General features: G+C 40.8%; 1 protein-coding gene across 4 annotated transcripts in view; it reads right to left on the bottom strand.

The window, feature by feature from the left end:
- Nucleotides 1-16,503, bottom strand: part of SPAG9 (sperm associated antigen 9) — a 54,842-nt gene extending 38,339 nt beyond the window's left edge. For all 4 annotated transcript variants that reach the window (XM_026046780.1, XM_026046782.1, XM_026046781.1 and 1 more), the window contains exons 1-2: nt 16,351-16,503; nt 10,190-10,310 (exon numbers count right to left, since the gene is read on the bottom strand). In XM_026046780.1, the coding sequence (XP_025902565.1) occupies nt 10,190-10,310; nt 16,351-16,503 (274 nt within the window). The remainder of the gene's footprint in view (nt 1-10,189; nt 10,311-16,350) is intronic.
- Nucleotides 16,504-16,509: the final 6 nt, after the last annotated feature.

Below are 16,509 nucleotides of genomic sequence, written 5' to 3'. Positions count from 1 at the left end.
GAATATCTCACTTGAAGTATCAAATCACACCTTACCAACTAGGGCTAGATTGAATGCTTTCATTCCTGCATCACTACCTAATTGGACAAAAGCTTTAAGGCAAATAATACTTCTATATAAATTAACAGCACTATATATAAAAGCATATATTTTACAGCCTAGCACATAAACATGTATGTTAAGATGCAATAGAGTACAAAAATACTGTCTATTGAATGGAAGAATTTGGCTTATTATTTTCAGGCAACACTGGAACAGGTTACTCAAATTATGGAGTCACCATCCTTGGAGACGCTTAAAACTCAAGCTTGAAACTGAACATGGTCCTGGGCAACCTGCTCTAGCTGAGCCTGCTCTGAGCAGGACATTGGACTAAGTTCCTTTCAGCCTCAACTGCTTCATGATTCTACGAACACACATTTAAAGGAAATTAAGGAAGCCTTTAGTAACTGCCTACAGAAACAGAACAGAATTTATAGCTAACATTTGATATGAGCACCAACTGTTATTCACTCCCATAGACTGACCAAGTAGCTCATAATTAAACATGTTGGCATTCAAGTCAGCTGCCTGGACAAGATGAGCAGACAGGAATAATTGTGTTTTACAATGGTGGAATAATTGTGTTTTACAATGGTTTGCCAGAGACATGCTAGCAATAACCCCCAGTAACCAGAAGATAGAGCACAGCAACTTCAGGTCCTTATTCCCAGCAACTGGAACAGACACTTGTGAATCCACCAGCCCTGGGGTCTCCACGGATGCTCCTAGGGTCCTAAGATCCTTTCAGGCCAAAGCTCTGATAAGTTTTGAGTTGTACAAAACCTACTTCAGGGCCAGCAAATAGGCTCGAAATCAGCAAGTGTGAACTGCATTCCTAATTGCCTGCACGTTTTGTGAAGCCTGCTCCCTTCCTTGGAAACAGTTTCCAAGCAGCCCCGAACCAGCCTCGCTGCAGCTCCGCGCTGACTAACGCTGTCTTGATTTGAAATTCCGCTTCTTAACATTGGCAAGAGCCACAGCAGAGCACAGCCTTGTCTGGAGATCAGCCAGCAATGGTGAAACTCTCTGAGGTTGGCTGATATATTCGTGTCTGGACAGGGTCACCAACACTGGCTCCTACAGATTAATTTTATCTGATGGATTCTCGGAAGATGATTTTATACAACTATTTGAAAATGAACCCTGCAATAGCTTTAAAAATAGCCTTTTTTCTTCACATTGTTTGAACCTACCTTAATGAACTCCACACAACTGCTTCCTGTTGTCATCTATATACTGAACACATGCACAATGGTTGAGATTCCACAGTGAATCAAGTTATTTTCTCTTCCTATGGCCCAAGTTTAAGCACTTCCTTAAATAAAGTCGTAGAAGACAGTGGGACAGAGATGCAGGTACCACAGAGTCAAGAAAGAGATCCCCTTCTGAACTCTGATTTTAAAATAATTATTTTTGTTAAATATGAAGTTTTTGTAAGATGAAGGCAAGTTACAGTCAGAATTCTCTGGTCAAGATCTACAATAACACTGGCCCCTTCCATCCGTCTGCTCTTCTCTCTGCCTAACTCAGAAGTCTCTTCAGTATTTCTTGCTTCACTAAAGATTTAATGTTCATGTTGCAACTCTATAGGCATAAACCTGACAAAATAAGCCAGCCAAGAGAACACACTTTTCTCTTCCATTAAACACTGTAGAAGAAACAAACCAGATATTCCCTGAGGGCTACAGATCACCAAGATGTGAACAGAAAACATATCTGAACCTAATAAAGACAAGAATTTTGATGAAGACCAGATTCTGGCCCTAAAATCTTAGAAATTTAAGTTACTATTAAACATGCATTCCTATCAGAAGGAATGGGAAATCAACAGCAATAAAAAAGAAGCTCAGAAATCAAATTGTCTTTTCAGTTTCTATCTCACTTGTGCACAAGAGTAGAAACCTGAAACTATTTTGATGACACTAAAAGAAAAATGAGAAAAGTAGCTTGAAGATATACAATGAATGCTGGCAGATAGGGGAGAAACTGAAAGATGCTTCTTCTAGTTCTTTAGCTCAGTCTGTCACTGCAACACATATGAAACATCCATTGTACTTTGCAACATGAGAATACCTCCCAAACACTAAATAGCCATCGTCTCAGCTATGTTTTTATCAAGTCATGCACATCCTTATTAAAGGATGGGGAATATCTTACACAAACACTACTACTCAGGCTTGCCAGCCTAGACTGATCTAATCTTAAAACTTCATGAGATTTGTTGACTGCTATTTTGGGGGAGGAGGGAGAACCTCATTAAAAACAGGGCTGCAACATACAGAGGAGCACACAGTGCAAACACTCCAGTAACTTTAGACAGGTAAGAAAGCATTCACTCCAACAGCACCACGTGGACTTGCGCTCAAGATCTACCTGCAACCTTCTCCAGCACTTTCAATATCCTAATACACACTCAACAACCTTACATACCAATCCTAATCATCAAAGACCTCTCAGATCAAACCAAACAAACATAGAAGAAATGGAGGTCATACATTACAGCAAACTACAGAGAAGTCTCTGGAGTAGCTGCCTCTTGAGAGCATTATGGAGAATTAGGCAGTAAAGCCTCCTACCCTGCCTGTTCAAAAATCAGGGCTTACCTCCCAAGTCTGATGGCTTTTACCAAGTTTGGAACACCCTCCATCTGTATGTTGTCCTCTGCCTCAAACTGCTGATAAGCCTGAGGGGGAAGAAAGAGAAACAGACCTGCTAGAAAGCCAAATCCAACCAACATGATTCCTCCAAGAGGAGTTACAAGTTCCTACGGCACAAGCTAGGACAGAGATCTCACTTCTTCACACGCCTTTCCTGGCACTTAGGACTACCTGAAGTTCTCCTTGGACAGCTTTCATTCAGCTCTTCTTAAAAGCACATCCTATACTAAACTTAAGATACAGATCAAGCACAATTCATCTTACAATCTGATATGCTCTTATGGCCTATTACACAGATATTAAAGATCACATTGACCACGGACTGAAACAGAGACTGAAGCCATCCACACAGTATTTAACCTGAGAGCAATAAGACCTAGACGGAACCAGCACAGAACACTTTTTTTTTTTAAAAAGGGATAAGTTAAACTCCATGGCAAGACTGACATCTTCACAGGGGTAAAAGCGATAGGTTGAGTTCTCAGTCTGAAAAATAGGACATTTGACATATTGAAATTTGCTGTTAACAGGAGGTTATCTTGACCACCAAATTAGCTTCAAAATTTGCAGTTTTAGTGTCTTTCCTCTGATATTTCTGGCCTGATGAAGTATTCTCTGTGCTTCAGTTGGCTCCACACATTCACTGACATTTACTAAGTCTGGCTTTTGACTTTAAACAAAGCTTCTTAAATTTACTGCCACCATTTAACACACAAAAAAGGGCATCCAAGGGTCTCTCAAAGCAGGAAGTCAAACAAACAAAGAGAAGTCCAAGCCAACTGCTACCAAAACAGATTCAAGAGTTACTTGACTCTACTGCCAGTTTCTCCACTATTCTCCTTGTCAAACTTGTGTTTCACTAAAGAGTTTTGATTTTACATATTCTTTAAATGCAGAGATACTTCCTTTACATATTTGTCTATTAAGCAGGCTGCTTTCACAGCCTATATTCTTCCAGCTCTCAGCTTTTCTAGTGACTGTACTGGCAAAATGAGAAAACACATATTCCCGACTTCTATTACAAAGTACAAACATGCTAAGTTCTTTTTGAATAAAATCCAACAGGAAGTCAACAGGAATGCAGAGGATAGAGCAAACTGTGTTTATATGTAGAGCCAGGTAAACAGTAAGAGGTCAGAGTGTGAGGTTCCAAAAAGACATTTAAATGCAGCTCTTTCCATTGCTGTAACACAGAGGGCAATCACATTATTTTAACAACTAATCTGTACAGCGGCACCCAAACCACTAGCCCAATATTCCCTTAACAAAACCAAAACAGAAGAAGCACGCAGAGAGTTAATAATGTTTTAGTGGATTTCAACCTGCTCTCACCACTCCTGCGCAGTTCTATTAATAGATGAGGGTAAAACAGGCCAACCTTTTGCTCTAATTTTCTACTCCATTTTATTTTAGCCTCCAGCCTTGCAGCAGGGCTGGGTGCAACCTGCTCAGCTAAATGTGCCCTCTGCTCCATCTAGTGGACTGCGGGTACCCACAACACACAAGTCTGCAGGGTCCGATACCACAGTAACTTCACAGCATCAAGCAGGCATGAATTCCCTCAAACTCCAGATAAGCTTGGAAAACCACTTCAGTAAGGAAAGGAAGGGTAAGGTAAGTTGTCATAAAAAAAGATAAACAGCAACAGTGCTCAGTGCAGAGAACTAACAGAGGCTATATGTATTGATATTGCAGTATGGAGTAATTCTATGTGTGCATCCAAACTAAGGATACTTAGTTACTTTGACTAAAGCATTTCTAAGCGTTCCTTTCTGGAATCCACTTTGATACTCATGTTTCTACTTATGGAAAGGATCTCCAAGTCCAAAAATGAAGCTTTAGGATCAGTGGAGCCTCCTGTGCCTGACAAACTTATAGAAATGAACAAATTGAGAGAAACAAGAAGCAAACAAGAGGCTCCAGATTTTTTTGTTACCCAAAACAAACTGGAAGTGCAAGACAAGTTCGGGGCTTTTTTCAGTCTCTGAGAAACAGCCAGGCACAATAGAGACTGCAAGGAAGAAACCTTAGCTCCTCACATTTTAAGCACCTTTTCACAAGCTTTCTTAGGTGCTTTAGAATAAGCACTACACTTGAGCTGTACTAGGAGGGTAATGTTACCGGCAGAGGGAATTCATGGTAATTTAATTATTCACACAAGCTCATGCGAAGATACTCAAGTCACAACTGAAAACTTGTGTTTCACAGCTGAAAGTTCCTATTAAAGTCTCTCTGATAACTAAATTTATCCATGGAAACATAGCTTTGCTCATGCTGCACTGTCAAGTGCAGTATGATGTCCTGGTCATACTTCAGGACTAGGCAGAAGAAACCAAGTCTTGTAAATACCACAGTCAACAACCTCCATCAGAAAGGGCCACCATCCAGATGTTTTTTTCAGGTTCTAAAATAAAAACATTCCATATAATTAGGTACCCTGAAAGTCATTCCTCTGGAAAGTGTACTCCAGTGCTGGTCCTCAGCTGTAGGAAGTCACAAACACATTGCAGTTGGGTTTTACCAGAAAAACCTTCATTGTCACATGATGTTATATATGTACAACCATACACATAGACAAACACATCCCAAAAGGGGAGGTGAGGTAGAGAAAAGGAAATTAAGCGTCTCTAGCCCCTGCAGAACCCAGTGCCTCTTACATGAGCCCTGAAAGGCACTGAGTAACTGGAGACACTGCAGTAACCAAAACCAAGCACCACGTGCCCTTGTGCAGGACGAGCAGGTCGCTTATAGCTGCTAAAACCTGTAACAGCAGGAGGACCTGGTTTTCCAGCTGCCAGGGTGAAATCTGAGGCATTTTAATTCTGCAAACTAGTTAAAAACAGAGCTAAGGGGCTCTTTCCTATGAGGGCTAAAAAAAAAAAAAAAAAAAAAAAAAAAAAGTGAAAATTTGAGGCAGGTTTCTATAGCTCTCTTTAAAAATATTTCAGATTGATAAACTCAAATTGATAAACAGTGGTCTGTCTCAGACACTTCTGAAGGGAAAAGGAAAGGGACGAGATGTTTTCTTTAAAGTGTTAAATGCTTTTTAAGTTATATTTCAGTACTGAGAGCACCAATGAAATATTCAGAGGTGCCCTCTGCTGTTGACAGAGGCCACAAAAGTTAAACCAAGTCATAAAACCCAAAATAGACTGTTGCTCACAGTCAATATAAGTTGGCTAAAGCCTGACAGCAGGAGCACCAGCCTCAGTGCCAGTACTGACCCTGTTCCCATGCACACTGCAGTATTTGACTTGATTTTACTTCTGCAGGCCCTAAGAGCTCTGGTTTCTGCTCCCGGTGCAGGAAGGGACGCAGTGACGGCCCAAGTGCCCCGGCACAAGGACAGAGGGAGGCACCCACAGAAAAGCTGCAGAGAGAACCAGCAGTGGGGAGCAAGGAAGAGAAGGCCGTCGGCAGAAGGGCCTGGATACAGAAGCACATTCCTGCACCTAAATAGAAGTCGCAAATCCCTCCACCTCTGCTCTACTGCAGGGGCTTGTTGTTTAGCAAACCTCTCAGGATGAAATCTGGCAAACCATCTTTGGGCCAGCCAGATGAACTCGGGCAACCAGCACAGCCATTGCAGGCGAGGAGCAAGCGCTCCGTGGTGTACGAGTCAAGGAACCTACCCTGGCCATTCAGGTTTTTCCCCCCCTCACCCATCTACCCAGGCTCACAACTGAGCCAGAAGCACCACCAGGTCCAGGTGCCCATTCCTCTTCCTTCACATGTCCTCCAAGGAAAGGAGAGAGCAGTAGTCACAGATCTAAGTCAGAGCAGACCAAGTTCATATTGCTGCAGGGAAGAAAAAAAATAAGGACAAAAAGCCCAGCGAATCACAGTAACTTAGTAACTGTTTGACACAAAATTAGCTTCCTATTTCACTACTTTCAAACGGCAGATTCACCCCAACTCACCTGGCTGAACATAACGCTAAGCAAATAAACCTACATAACAAATCAAAAGGCCACAGAACAATTTTTTTGAAGCATAAACACCGTTAAAACTGCAAAAACAAACATTTGTAATCTACGACCACAGACCTAAGGCTTCCCAAATACCTTTGCTTGCCTTTAGGTACATGCGGTGGACTCGGTACCTTTGTAACTGTAGAGTTGCCCTCTCCCAGACTCGTCTAAGTTAGTGCTCATGATAGAGGGTGTTAAAGAACACAAGTCAAACTGCCTAAAAGATAAAACTGCTGTTTCCACAAATCTTGCTTATTTGATGAAAACTGAGTACAGCACAAGTAGTCTATAAGAAGCAAAAAACACAACATTTTCTTCCTGCTTTCCCCACAGAATTCCCTATGCCACTGGGAGGCATAAGGTATTATGTCCACTTAATGCATTTTCACAGTACAGTTCATTTGTAAAGCATCTAAATTACTGCCAAGAGTAACTTGGGAACTCTTAAGAAGAGAATTACATGTTTGGTTAAGAGTTTGGAGGCCAAGTGGCACATTTGCTGTGCTCGCACATCTTATCTTTTCCAATTTATTAATAATCTCCTGGAGAACAAAAGAAAGGCCACTTTGAATCATTCGAGTTAATAATTTCTCAAGTGAGATTCTGCCAACTTGAACTTCTAACAGCCTTATCTGCAACTTAAGTAAAAAAAGTTACTTCTGAGTCAAAACAAATAAACCCATAACTTTCTACTACAGTCATTCTTCATCAGAACACAGAGCAAGTTATCCAAGAGTTGAACTGTCTTATATCATCATATTACTGTTGTATTACAGAATCACCAAATGTTCAAGGTTGGAAGGGACCTCTAGAGATCATCTAGTCCAACCCTCCTGCTCCAGCAGGATCATATTAACAACAATCAGGATCAAAATTCTCAAGTTCAAAAATCCTAGGCCTGTATGTAGTTCACAATTAGGACTTAGGATTTCATCTCCAACCTGACTCGCACCACCATTCCCAGAAGAAAGCAGACAGACCTCCAGGATACCCCTAGGCAGTTCTCAGCAGCTTTTAGTCAGTCTCTACAGTACAATAGGCTTAAAAGAGTCAAGGCACAAATCCCAGGCTTGTACTTAGGGCACAAGTGCCAAGTGGTGCCTCCCCACAGTATCTGCCAGGCTCTGGAAAGCTGTATTTCCAAGGCTGGAAAGCACATTCTTAAATAACTGCAATTGTTCCATCCAATTTTATCCACAGTCTACCACAGTTCAACAGGCAATAAATTAAGAAATCTCCAGAGTGATGTTGCTATCTCAGACTCTGTACCCAGACAAGAGAAAAAAAAAAAAAAGGACAGGTTTTATTTGCTTAGTTGCTCTATGCCAGGCATTTACAATCTCCATTATCAATAACACTTCCTCTATTTTGAATATTGATATGCTAATAGCTGCCAATACCACCGACTAATTTAATGAACTAACAACAGCATAGGAAAAAAAAAAAAGCAAAGAAAAAGAACACATGCAACAACAACAAACTCCACAGAACTAGGAAACTCGTAGATGTTACCAAGTGAATTCAAGTGATACATTGGTATCTTTTCTAACGTTGAAGATTATCCATCTTACCTAAAGCAACAACAAAAAGACAATAGTCAGATCGCAGGGAGAATATGCAGATTGTATGGTTTCTATACCCTAGAATCTTTGTGATGAGTTACAAGAAACAGCCCACTTGGCACAATAGTCATTTCGGGTTCACCAGCTGTGCTTTAGGTCTCCTCTGATCTTTTCATCAGCAGCATGCCAAATCTTTGTAGTCATCTTTTATATTGTCCTACACAGGTTATTGACCAAAATTACTGCTCTGTTGCTGCTAAAAATACAACTTTTGAGAACAGGAGAAGGACAGTTTTTTCCCCCTCCAATGAAAAGGCTTTGGAACAGTCAATGACCCAACACTACAACTTCACGATGGGGTTGACAAGAGCCTATAACATTGCACCTGTCCCAGGACAGGAGATAGGTTTTGGATAATATGCATTACAACAAAGCTCACCACAAAGGGCCCATCATTAGGGTTTCCATCCGACTGCAAAAATGAACACAGCCTTAGAATTCACACAGATCTCGATACCAAGCACAAGTGTACCCTGAAACCAGGCAGCTGAACCATCAGTCTACGTGTTAGATTAACCTTTTTCTAGGAAAAACGCAAACAAGCACAAAGCTGGTGTCCACAACACTCTACTTCCAATAGAGTGGAATTGTTAAGTATTAACTCTCACTTCTAAATAATGTATCAAAGGCAGAAAAGAGTGTATGTAACAATTATATAGCAGGAAAGCAGTGTAGCCAACGCCAACGTGAGATCCAACGGAATAGAAAGCTCTACAAAACCTCAGGTGTATTTCACCCACTCGTACTCATTCCCTCGGATTTCCTTCATTCACATTTTCTCACCCACCTACTAACAAGCACCAGGACGTATGCAGGCAAGTGGTCTAGCCAGGATCTCGTACACAACATACACAACACCAGAGACATCTGCTATTGAGTCTTCACCTCATCCCTTGGGTTTTTCTTGATTGGTGGCACTGAACTCATTCTTAGATGGATTTCTGGTATCCTTTAGGAGTGATGTCTTAGTGCAGTGGGAGGAAACAACTACCACAAAAAGTATGGCACATTATATGATGTCATCTTGATGCCATGTTCCTACTGTCAGAGCACAGCATCCGCCTATTAACAAGCTGTTTGGGTGTGGGCCTAGAGGCCTCCTCAACCCAATTAACTGCAAACTTTATCCTTTGTCACCAGCAAAGGCCACCCTTAACTCCTGTTCCTTTGTTCTTTCTCCAGTCATCTTCCCTACTAACTAGCACATACAAATAATCCAACAAATTATACAAAAGCTAATTGGAATCAAAAGTAAAAGATTTCTCATCCTAGTAGCTTTTACAGACCTGAAGGTGACATTTCTTTTCAGCATAAACAACAGTTCAGTAAAATGTCAACTTCTCTGTGAAGAGAAAATTAACTTATTTTAGGACAAGTAACATGAGAATAAGTTCCAAATGACACTTTAAAAAGGAGCAAAACGTGGAGGCAGTAGGTCACCAAAAAAAAAAAAAAAAAGAAAAAAAAAAAAAAAAAAAACACACATTATAGGAACAAGATAAGGAATCTTAAGGAACTTAAAGTTTTTACCTTAATTACAAGGGAAAAAATCTGCACAAATAAAATGTCAACTTCTCTGTGAAGAGAAAATTAACTTATTTTAGGACAAGTAACATGAGAATAAGTTCCAAATGACACTTTAAAAAGGAGCAAAANCACCAAAAAAAAAAAAAAAAAGAAAAAAAAAAAAGAAAAAAACACACATGATATAGGAACAAGATAAGGAATCTTAAGGAACTTAAAGTTTTTACCTTAATTACAAGGGAAAAAATCTGCACAAAAGTTATGCCTAATTATCTGTCAAAAAACAGATATTCAGCATATGCTTCCCTGTTTAACGGCAGGAAATTTATACTGCAGTAGTATCATTAAACAGACTGCAATGAGTCTTACTTACTTTGATCAGCATAGTTTTTTGCTTTTAGTTCAAGCTGTCGAGTTTGTGATTCTAGTGCTTCCACTCTGATCTGCAAGTCCTTTTTTTCTTGTTCTTGAGAATCTTCAAACTCAATAAATTTCTAGACAAAAAAATAAAGCAAAGTTAGACTCAACAACAGAAAATTTCTTTAAAGACATCAGCAAACATTTTTCATTGCAGAACAGAAACAAATCTAGAGTCATTCCTATGTTTTTAACTAGAAAGATTTGAACTTTTTTCTAGATGTTTTTAAATTAGAAGGACTTTGACTCCAAGCATCATATAGGAGACTCCAAAACAATAACCCAGATCTAGAGTCCACATTTAAACACTAAGGATACTAATGATACTCCAGTCCAGGCCATTGTTTAAACCTTCCATCTAGCTTGCTCTGCATAATCACCATCACCTGAGTGTCAACCACCTGAGAAGCCTGCCTGAGACTAACATAAACATGAATTATTTAGGCTTTCTTTTTTTTCCCCCTAACAGCACTCACCTGCCAGGCAACAGTGCATACAAACACTGAAAGGCCTGGTATCCTTTGCATTTGACTGCAATGGTAAGGTGTATGTTCATGTGCAAACCAGGCAAGTGGAGATGCTGCAGGAGGGGCAGAAGCAGCGAACATGACAGGCCCAGAACACCAGGTATCCAAGGAGGAAAAATTGAGCAGAGAAAAACATCCAGGAGAGCTAAAGGGTTTCAGAAATAAAACTGCAACTGCATAACATGCAGCAGCGGAGAGGAGCCCAGATATAAAGTAACAGGTGGCAAATTTGAGGAAAAAAGATTATTAATTTCTCTTTGCCAGCATAATCAGTTACCTATCAGTTCAAAAGAGGGGATACAGATTGTGCACAGCCCTAATTTGTTTTGGTCCTTCCAGTTAAAGCTAAAACAGTCTCAATGTTGTCAAAACTGCTTGATTTGATAGAATTGAGGGAAGCATCCAAATGGCAAGCCACTCTTGGAGTGGTTATTAGTGGTAACACTAATTTCTACAGTATCAATTAGTTCAATGAGATTTCATTTAACAGTTCTAGTAAAGAAAAGCAGAAGTGGATGAAAATATCTGTCCACAGCGAAACACACAAAACACAAGACACTAATATTTGTGTGCAAGACTGCACTCTTGTATCAGCACAATGCTGTTACATGAGGCCAGGTGAGGTAACCTATAGTTATAAAAGCATGAGTGCAAGGCATGGATACTTCATAAAAATAAACTAACTTGATATAAACTCTTCACAAAATGGCCTTTTTCTTTTTCCAAATTATGTTATAGGTCTGCACCTAAGTTCTTCTGTGTTTATAGAAACATTTGGTGAAAAAAAGCTCTACTTTGTCCAAATGCTTGTATAATCAACCTTTAAGCTGCTGACAAGCTTTTCAAAGTAGAAACTTGTAACCCTATGAAAAGGGCTTCGGTTTAGCATGCTCATTGGAAGAAGTTTTGCTTCAAAATTACTTTCAATGTAGGAACGTATCATTATCTGCAAAGTGGAACAAGAGCCCCTTTCAAGCAAGCGCTACATGGCTATCACAGGACCAGGAATGGTTTTCATATGACTGTGCTCGAAGCAAAAGAGTGAAATAATCAAGAAACAGCTGACATGAAGCCAGATAGAAATGCTTTGGGTTCTGAGGTTTAAAAATAAGAGTTCTTCCCTTCTTCAAAAAGTCAAACGCAGAAAACTATTTCTTAGGAACTTTTTGGGAGCTTGGAAATATTAACTGCTGTATGGAACTCCAAAAACTTCATATTTACATCACAGACCCTCTGCTTTGTGGGCAAGAAAGGCAAGAGTTTTACTGCCTTTTATATCAGAAACTCAAGCCATGTCTAGCTTACTCATTCTTAGCAGACTCCCTTTTTAACAAGGGCTTCAAAGCTTTTGACACAAGTTTGGCACAGAGGCTAAATACCAACGTGGTTTGGTAAATCAAAGATGGAAAAACATGAAAGAGGAATTCTAAAATAAAACTGTAACATCTTTGTTTAGTTGCTTCTCTGATGATTTCCAAAAGTCAGATGTGCTTCATAACTTGCAAAAGACCAGTGACAATTATGCTTTTGAATAAGCAGCCACTTAAATCCATCAATGTCCTTGTTACTCATGAAACTAAAGATAGATCAGGTTCTTCATCCATGTTTATTTCCTCTCGAGTTCAACAGAAAGTATTAGAAGCTGCTGCATATTAAGGTTTGGTTGTTTTTAGCTATTTTAACTTTATTTTCTTATTCCAGTAGTTTCTAAATTCCAAGCCATACAGCATAAAGATTCTACAAACACACAGATTAATACACAGAAGAGAAACTGCTTAAATTAAGCCTGTAATAGTCACTTTAAGACAAGCTTAAATTCATTCTAGCTTTATAAGCACAAACGTTTAGGATATAGCAGACATTCTCTTCTACTTTTTTTCCCCCATTTCCTCCTTCCCTCTCCACCCCTGCATTGAAGCCTTTCCTTGTTCTCCCTTCACCCTTATAGGTGCAAAACTTTCACAAAAAATAAAATCACTCTAAGGTGATAAGACTGGATCACATCTCAGCAATATTTGCATTTTTGAACAGTAGTAGAATTTTAAATTCAGAATTACATAAACTAGTTTCAGCAGCTCCCTACAGTGACATTTTTCAAAATTTATAATGATTATCCGTGCTGATTCAGACCCATGTGACACAGATACTTAACTCCTCGGTTAAAGTTTTCTTCCTTTCTTCCTCCACCGAAAGCTATGCTAGAACAAATACTGCCCAACTATATTAGACACAATCTTTAGACTTCATAATGTTTTCATACTGTTTCATTTCTGCTTCCTGTGATAGCATTAACACACAGAGACCCAGAAGACTGATAATTTGGACTTAAACAAGACAACTGCCCTGGAAAGACAAGTCTCACAAGCAGCTGGTACAGCTAGGTCCCTAGGCCAAGTACCCACTATGAAAGACTTGAGTTTACCCTGACACTTTAAAAGACTTAGACGTAGAATATTTTGAAGTAAATGCAGCAGCAGAGACATAAGTTACTCAATACACAGATGCAAAACATGCCCTAAGCTACTAACTACACAAAATACTACTGCATCAGACAAAAACTAGCCTTCTTCACTTAAAATTAAGTGCTCTCCAAGTAGAAACTTGTTACAAAATGAATGTGGGGGGCTTTTGGGGGCTTTTTGTTTGCTTGCTTGCTTTTGGGATTTTTTGGGCAGCTGAAGCAAACTACACTTCTCTTTTAACAGTCAAGCCAAACCACAGAAGGTTAGAGCACATAAAGCTAGAGCAGACATTAAAAGGTCTTCTCTTTTCCAGGCTCCTAAGCCCTGATACTCGGTGTCACTGCGTAAGGCCACCTTCACGCGCCCATCACTGACACCCAAGCCCATCATCCCCGCAGCAACTCTGCTTGGTGACTCCCAGGTAATTCCTTCCCTCTGCTCCAGACAGGATCAACAAAGTCATCCCAGAGAAATGTTTGTCTAACCTGTTCTTAAACACCTCCAGTTAAAAAAAAAAAGTATGAAACAATACCTTCAAAACAAGATTGAGGAGTCTTTATACAACTAACTTTAAATCTATTTATGGTTTATGGCTAAAATAGATGCAAAAAATGAACTTGAATAACAAAGTAACACAGGATGTAGATCTGGAACCACCCTACACACACAACTTTAACTACGCAATAATATCACACGATACCCTGCTGACACTGCTGAAAGGAGACCACGTAAAGCCCCTTTTGCCCCACACATTCACATAGAGAGTGGTTCCCATCTAAGGGAGCAGAATCAATTACTGAACTGATTAACACGCGAGATAGGGAGAGGAGGAAGGGTTTGGGGCTCTGCTATTTGACGCAGGACACACTGCTCAACATTTACCAAGCGGGAAGATAAGTTACGCACAACTGTAAGCAGAACTGCAGAATAGCTAGTTCCTCTACTGCTTTAGTTATACCTCAAAATATACAAAGCTAAAAGTTAGGCCACGGACTTTAGAGCAAATAAGACAATCGTGACTGTTACTTAATCTGAGAAGCAGGTCCCGAATTTCTGAAGTAGCTTTCCTTTTAAAACTGATATATTAGAAGGTCACAGGCATTAATTTTCCAGCTGTTTCTTTGGTAATGCTTTTTTAAGGCATAGAGATTGAAGGTGGCAGTTTAGGACAGCGGTGCAAGGAGATGCCTATTTGAATAGTAAACTATGAATATTCATCAAGATACTCCTCCAAATAAAACACTCCCTACAAAGCAAACAAAGGGAAGTTACTTCTTCAGAACTGTCATAACAGGTAAGACAGACTATTGGACTTAGCAAAGTGGAAAATATTGAGTTACTATGTGATGATGCTTGGTTAATCCAAATTAAAGGGAAAAAATAAATAAAAATCACTAAGCAAACAACTTGTCAAAAAAAAAGAGAAAATGTCCTATATGATATTTCAATTTCCGCCTCTTGCTGCAACACCACCACACCCGTGCCATTAACTCAGCATTCAAAAACCTGTTGCGACAATCAAATATGAATAAAACACACAACTGTCACGTATATAAAATGCCTTATCTATAATATTTTCCACACATACTACACACAGCTTAGCTGACCTCAGCACACACCAAAAGGATGACCTTTGGACTTGCAGGTGAAAGTGTGGTGTCCAACCTAACCGCATTTTAGAACGTATCAACAAGTCGTCTTGCAGCACCCAAGTCGTAGTTTTCATACTGCATAATGCCGGTCTCCTTAATTCCTTGGGTTAATTCACCATGATACAATGAAATGGTGATTACACCGAGGCACAAATACCAACATATGCATCCTCAGCTTCAGAAGAGCCACAAGACACAGTTAATACTATAGTCTATTTCATCAGACTATTGTGGTTCCTGTTCTGCTGCCCAAGGCCTGCTTTTTCAGTCTAGCAAATATTGCCTGTGTTTTAAGCCCAAGTGACTTGTTCCTGAAATAGTTCAGGTAATATTTACAGTCCATTCCTTTTTATATTCTTAACAACTTTAAGACTTGCTCATGTTGCTTGTGTCAGGTCTAGCAATGAAATCCCCAGACCACAGCCAAACTAAGTGTTAGATAGGAACACTGCATGATATTCCAGGGACTGACAAGGGTCTATTGGCCTAAGCATTTGGGAAACACTCTTCATACTACCTTGCTGTACACCAAACTGCTACCAGAGCTCTAGAACAATTTGCAAACTGACATTTTTCACTCTCTTCAAGCCATTATATAAACAAATACGCATCCTGGTTTAAAAAAAAAAAAAAAAAAAAAACTTTCTGAGATTAATTTTCCTTGCTAATATTCTTTACCCCCAGTGCTGCTGCTCCCTGTTTTTGGAAAATTTAGTAGTCAAACACACCCATAGAGATAAGCACAGGGCATGAAGTCTGGAAATAGACTTGTAAGATGGTTTGTTCTGCTGCAGATAATGCTGCCAATCCAATTTCCTACTGGAGTTCTGGGAGGCAAGGAGCTGGTATCCCACACAGCTGCTTCCTATTTCTCTGCTCTGAAGCGTCACAGGAAAGATGCTTCACATGTCTACACACACTGTGTAACAGTAACGGTGTAAATGGTTATTTTCTGTCACCTTCCATCTCTGCAGCAACAGCCCCTGTCACAGCTGGGGCCGCTGAACAATCTGCACCACCTGTTGCTGGCTGCAGCCTGTACCTGCGGGCTTGGCACAGCCGCAGCCTGGACAGCGCCTATTCCCACGCGCTTTGCAGTGGCTCTTGTACTAAGAGCCCTGTGCAATAGGCACGATAAAGGCTTAAAATCAATAAAATATCAACCCCCTGCAACTGAGAAGGACTGGGGAGGAAGTGGAATAGCAGCACAGTTAACGAACGACTCCGTGTTTACTGTCAAGCAGCGTCACGTTTCCTCCAGTTCCCCCACAACCGGGAGCGGGGTCTTTGGGAGCGCTGGGCGGGAGGCCCCGCAAACCGAGAGGCCTGGGAAGGCCGGGGAAAAGGGCGCCCGGCCCCGCACACAGCGCCAAGGCCTCCGGGCCTCCTTCCCCAGCAAGGCCGCGGAGCCGCCGCAGGCCCGGCCCGAGCCCGGCCACCCCGGGCAGCCTCCCGGCCCCTCGCGGCGCCGCTCACCTCCTCGGCCTGCTTGCGCAGCGCCTTCTCCCGCTCGTACTGCGTGAGCAGCTGCTCGTTGTCGTCCCGCAGCAGCTCCAGCTCCACGCTGGTCTCCTGGCTGTGCGCGCACACCGAGTCGAGGTTCTCCAGCACGGCCACCACGAGCGGCATCAGCTC

The sequence above is a fragment of the Nothoprocta perdicaria genome, unplaced genomic scaffold, assembly GCF_003342845.1.
Source record: "Nothoprocta perdicaria isolate Ctin4 unplaced genomic scaffold, notPer1 scaffold_46, whole genome shotgun sequence".
NCBI lineage: Eukaryota > Metazoa > Chordata > Aves > Tinamiformes > Tinamidae > Nothoprocta > Nothoprocta perdicaria.
This window is presented reverse-complemented; position numbering and strand designations above follow the sequence as displayed.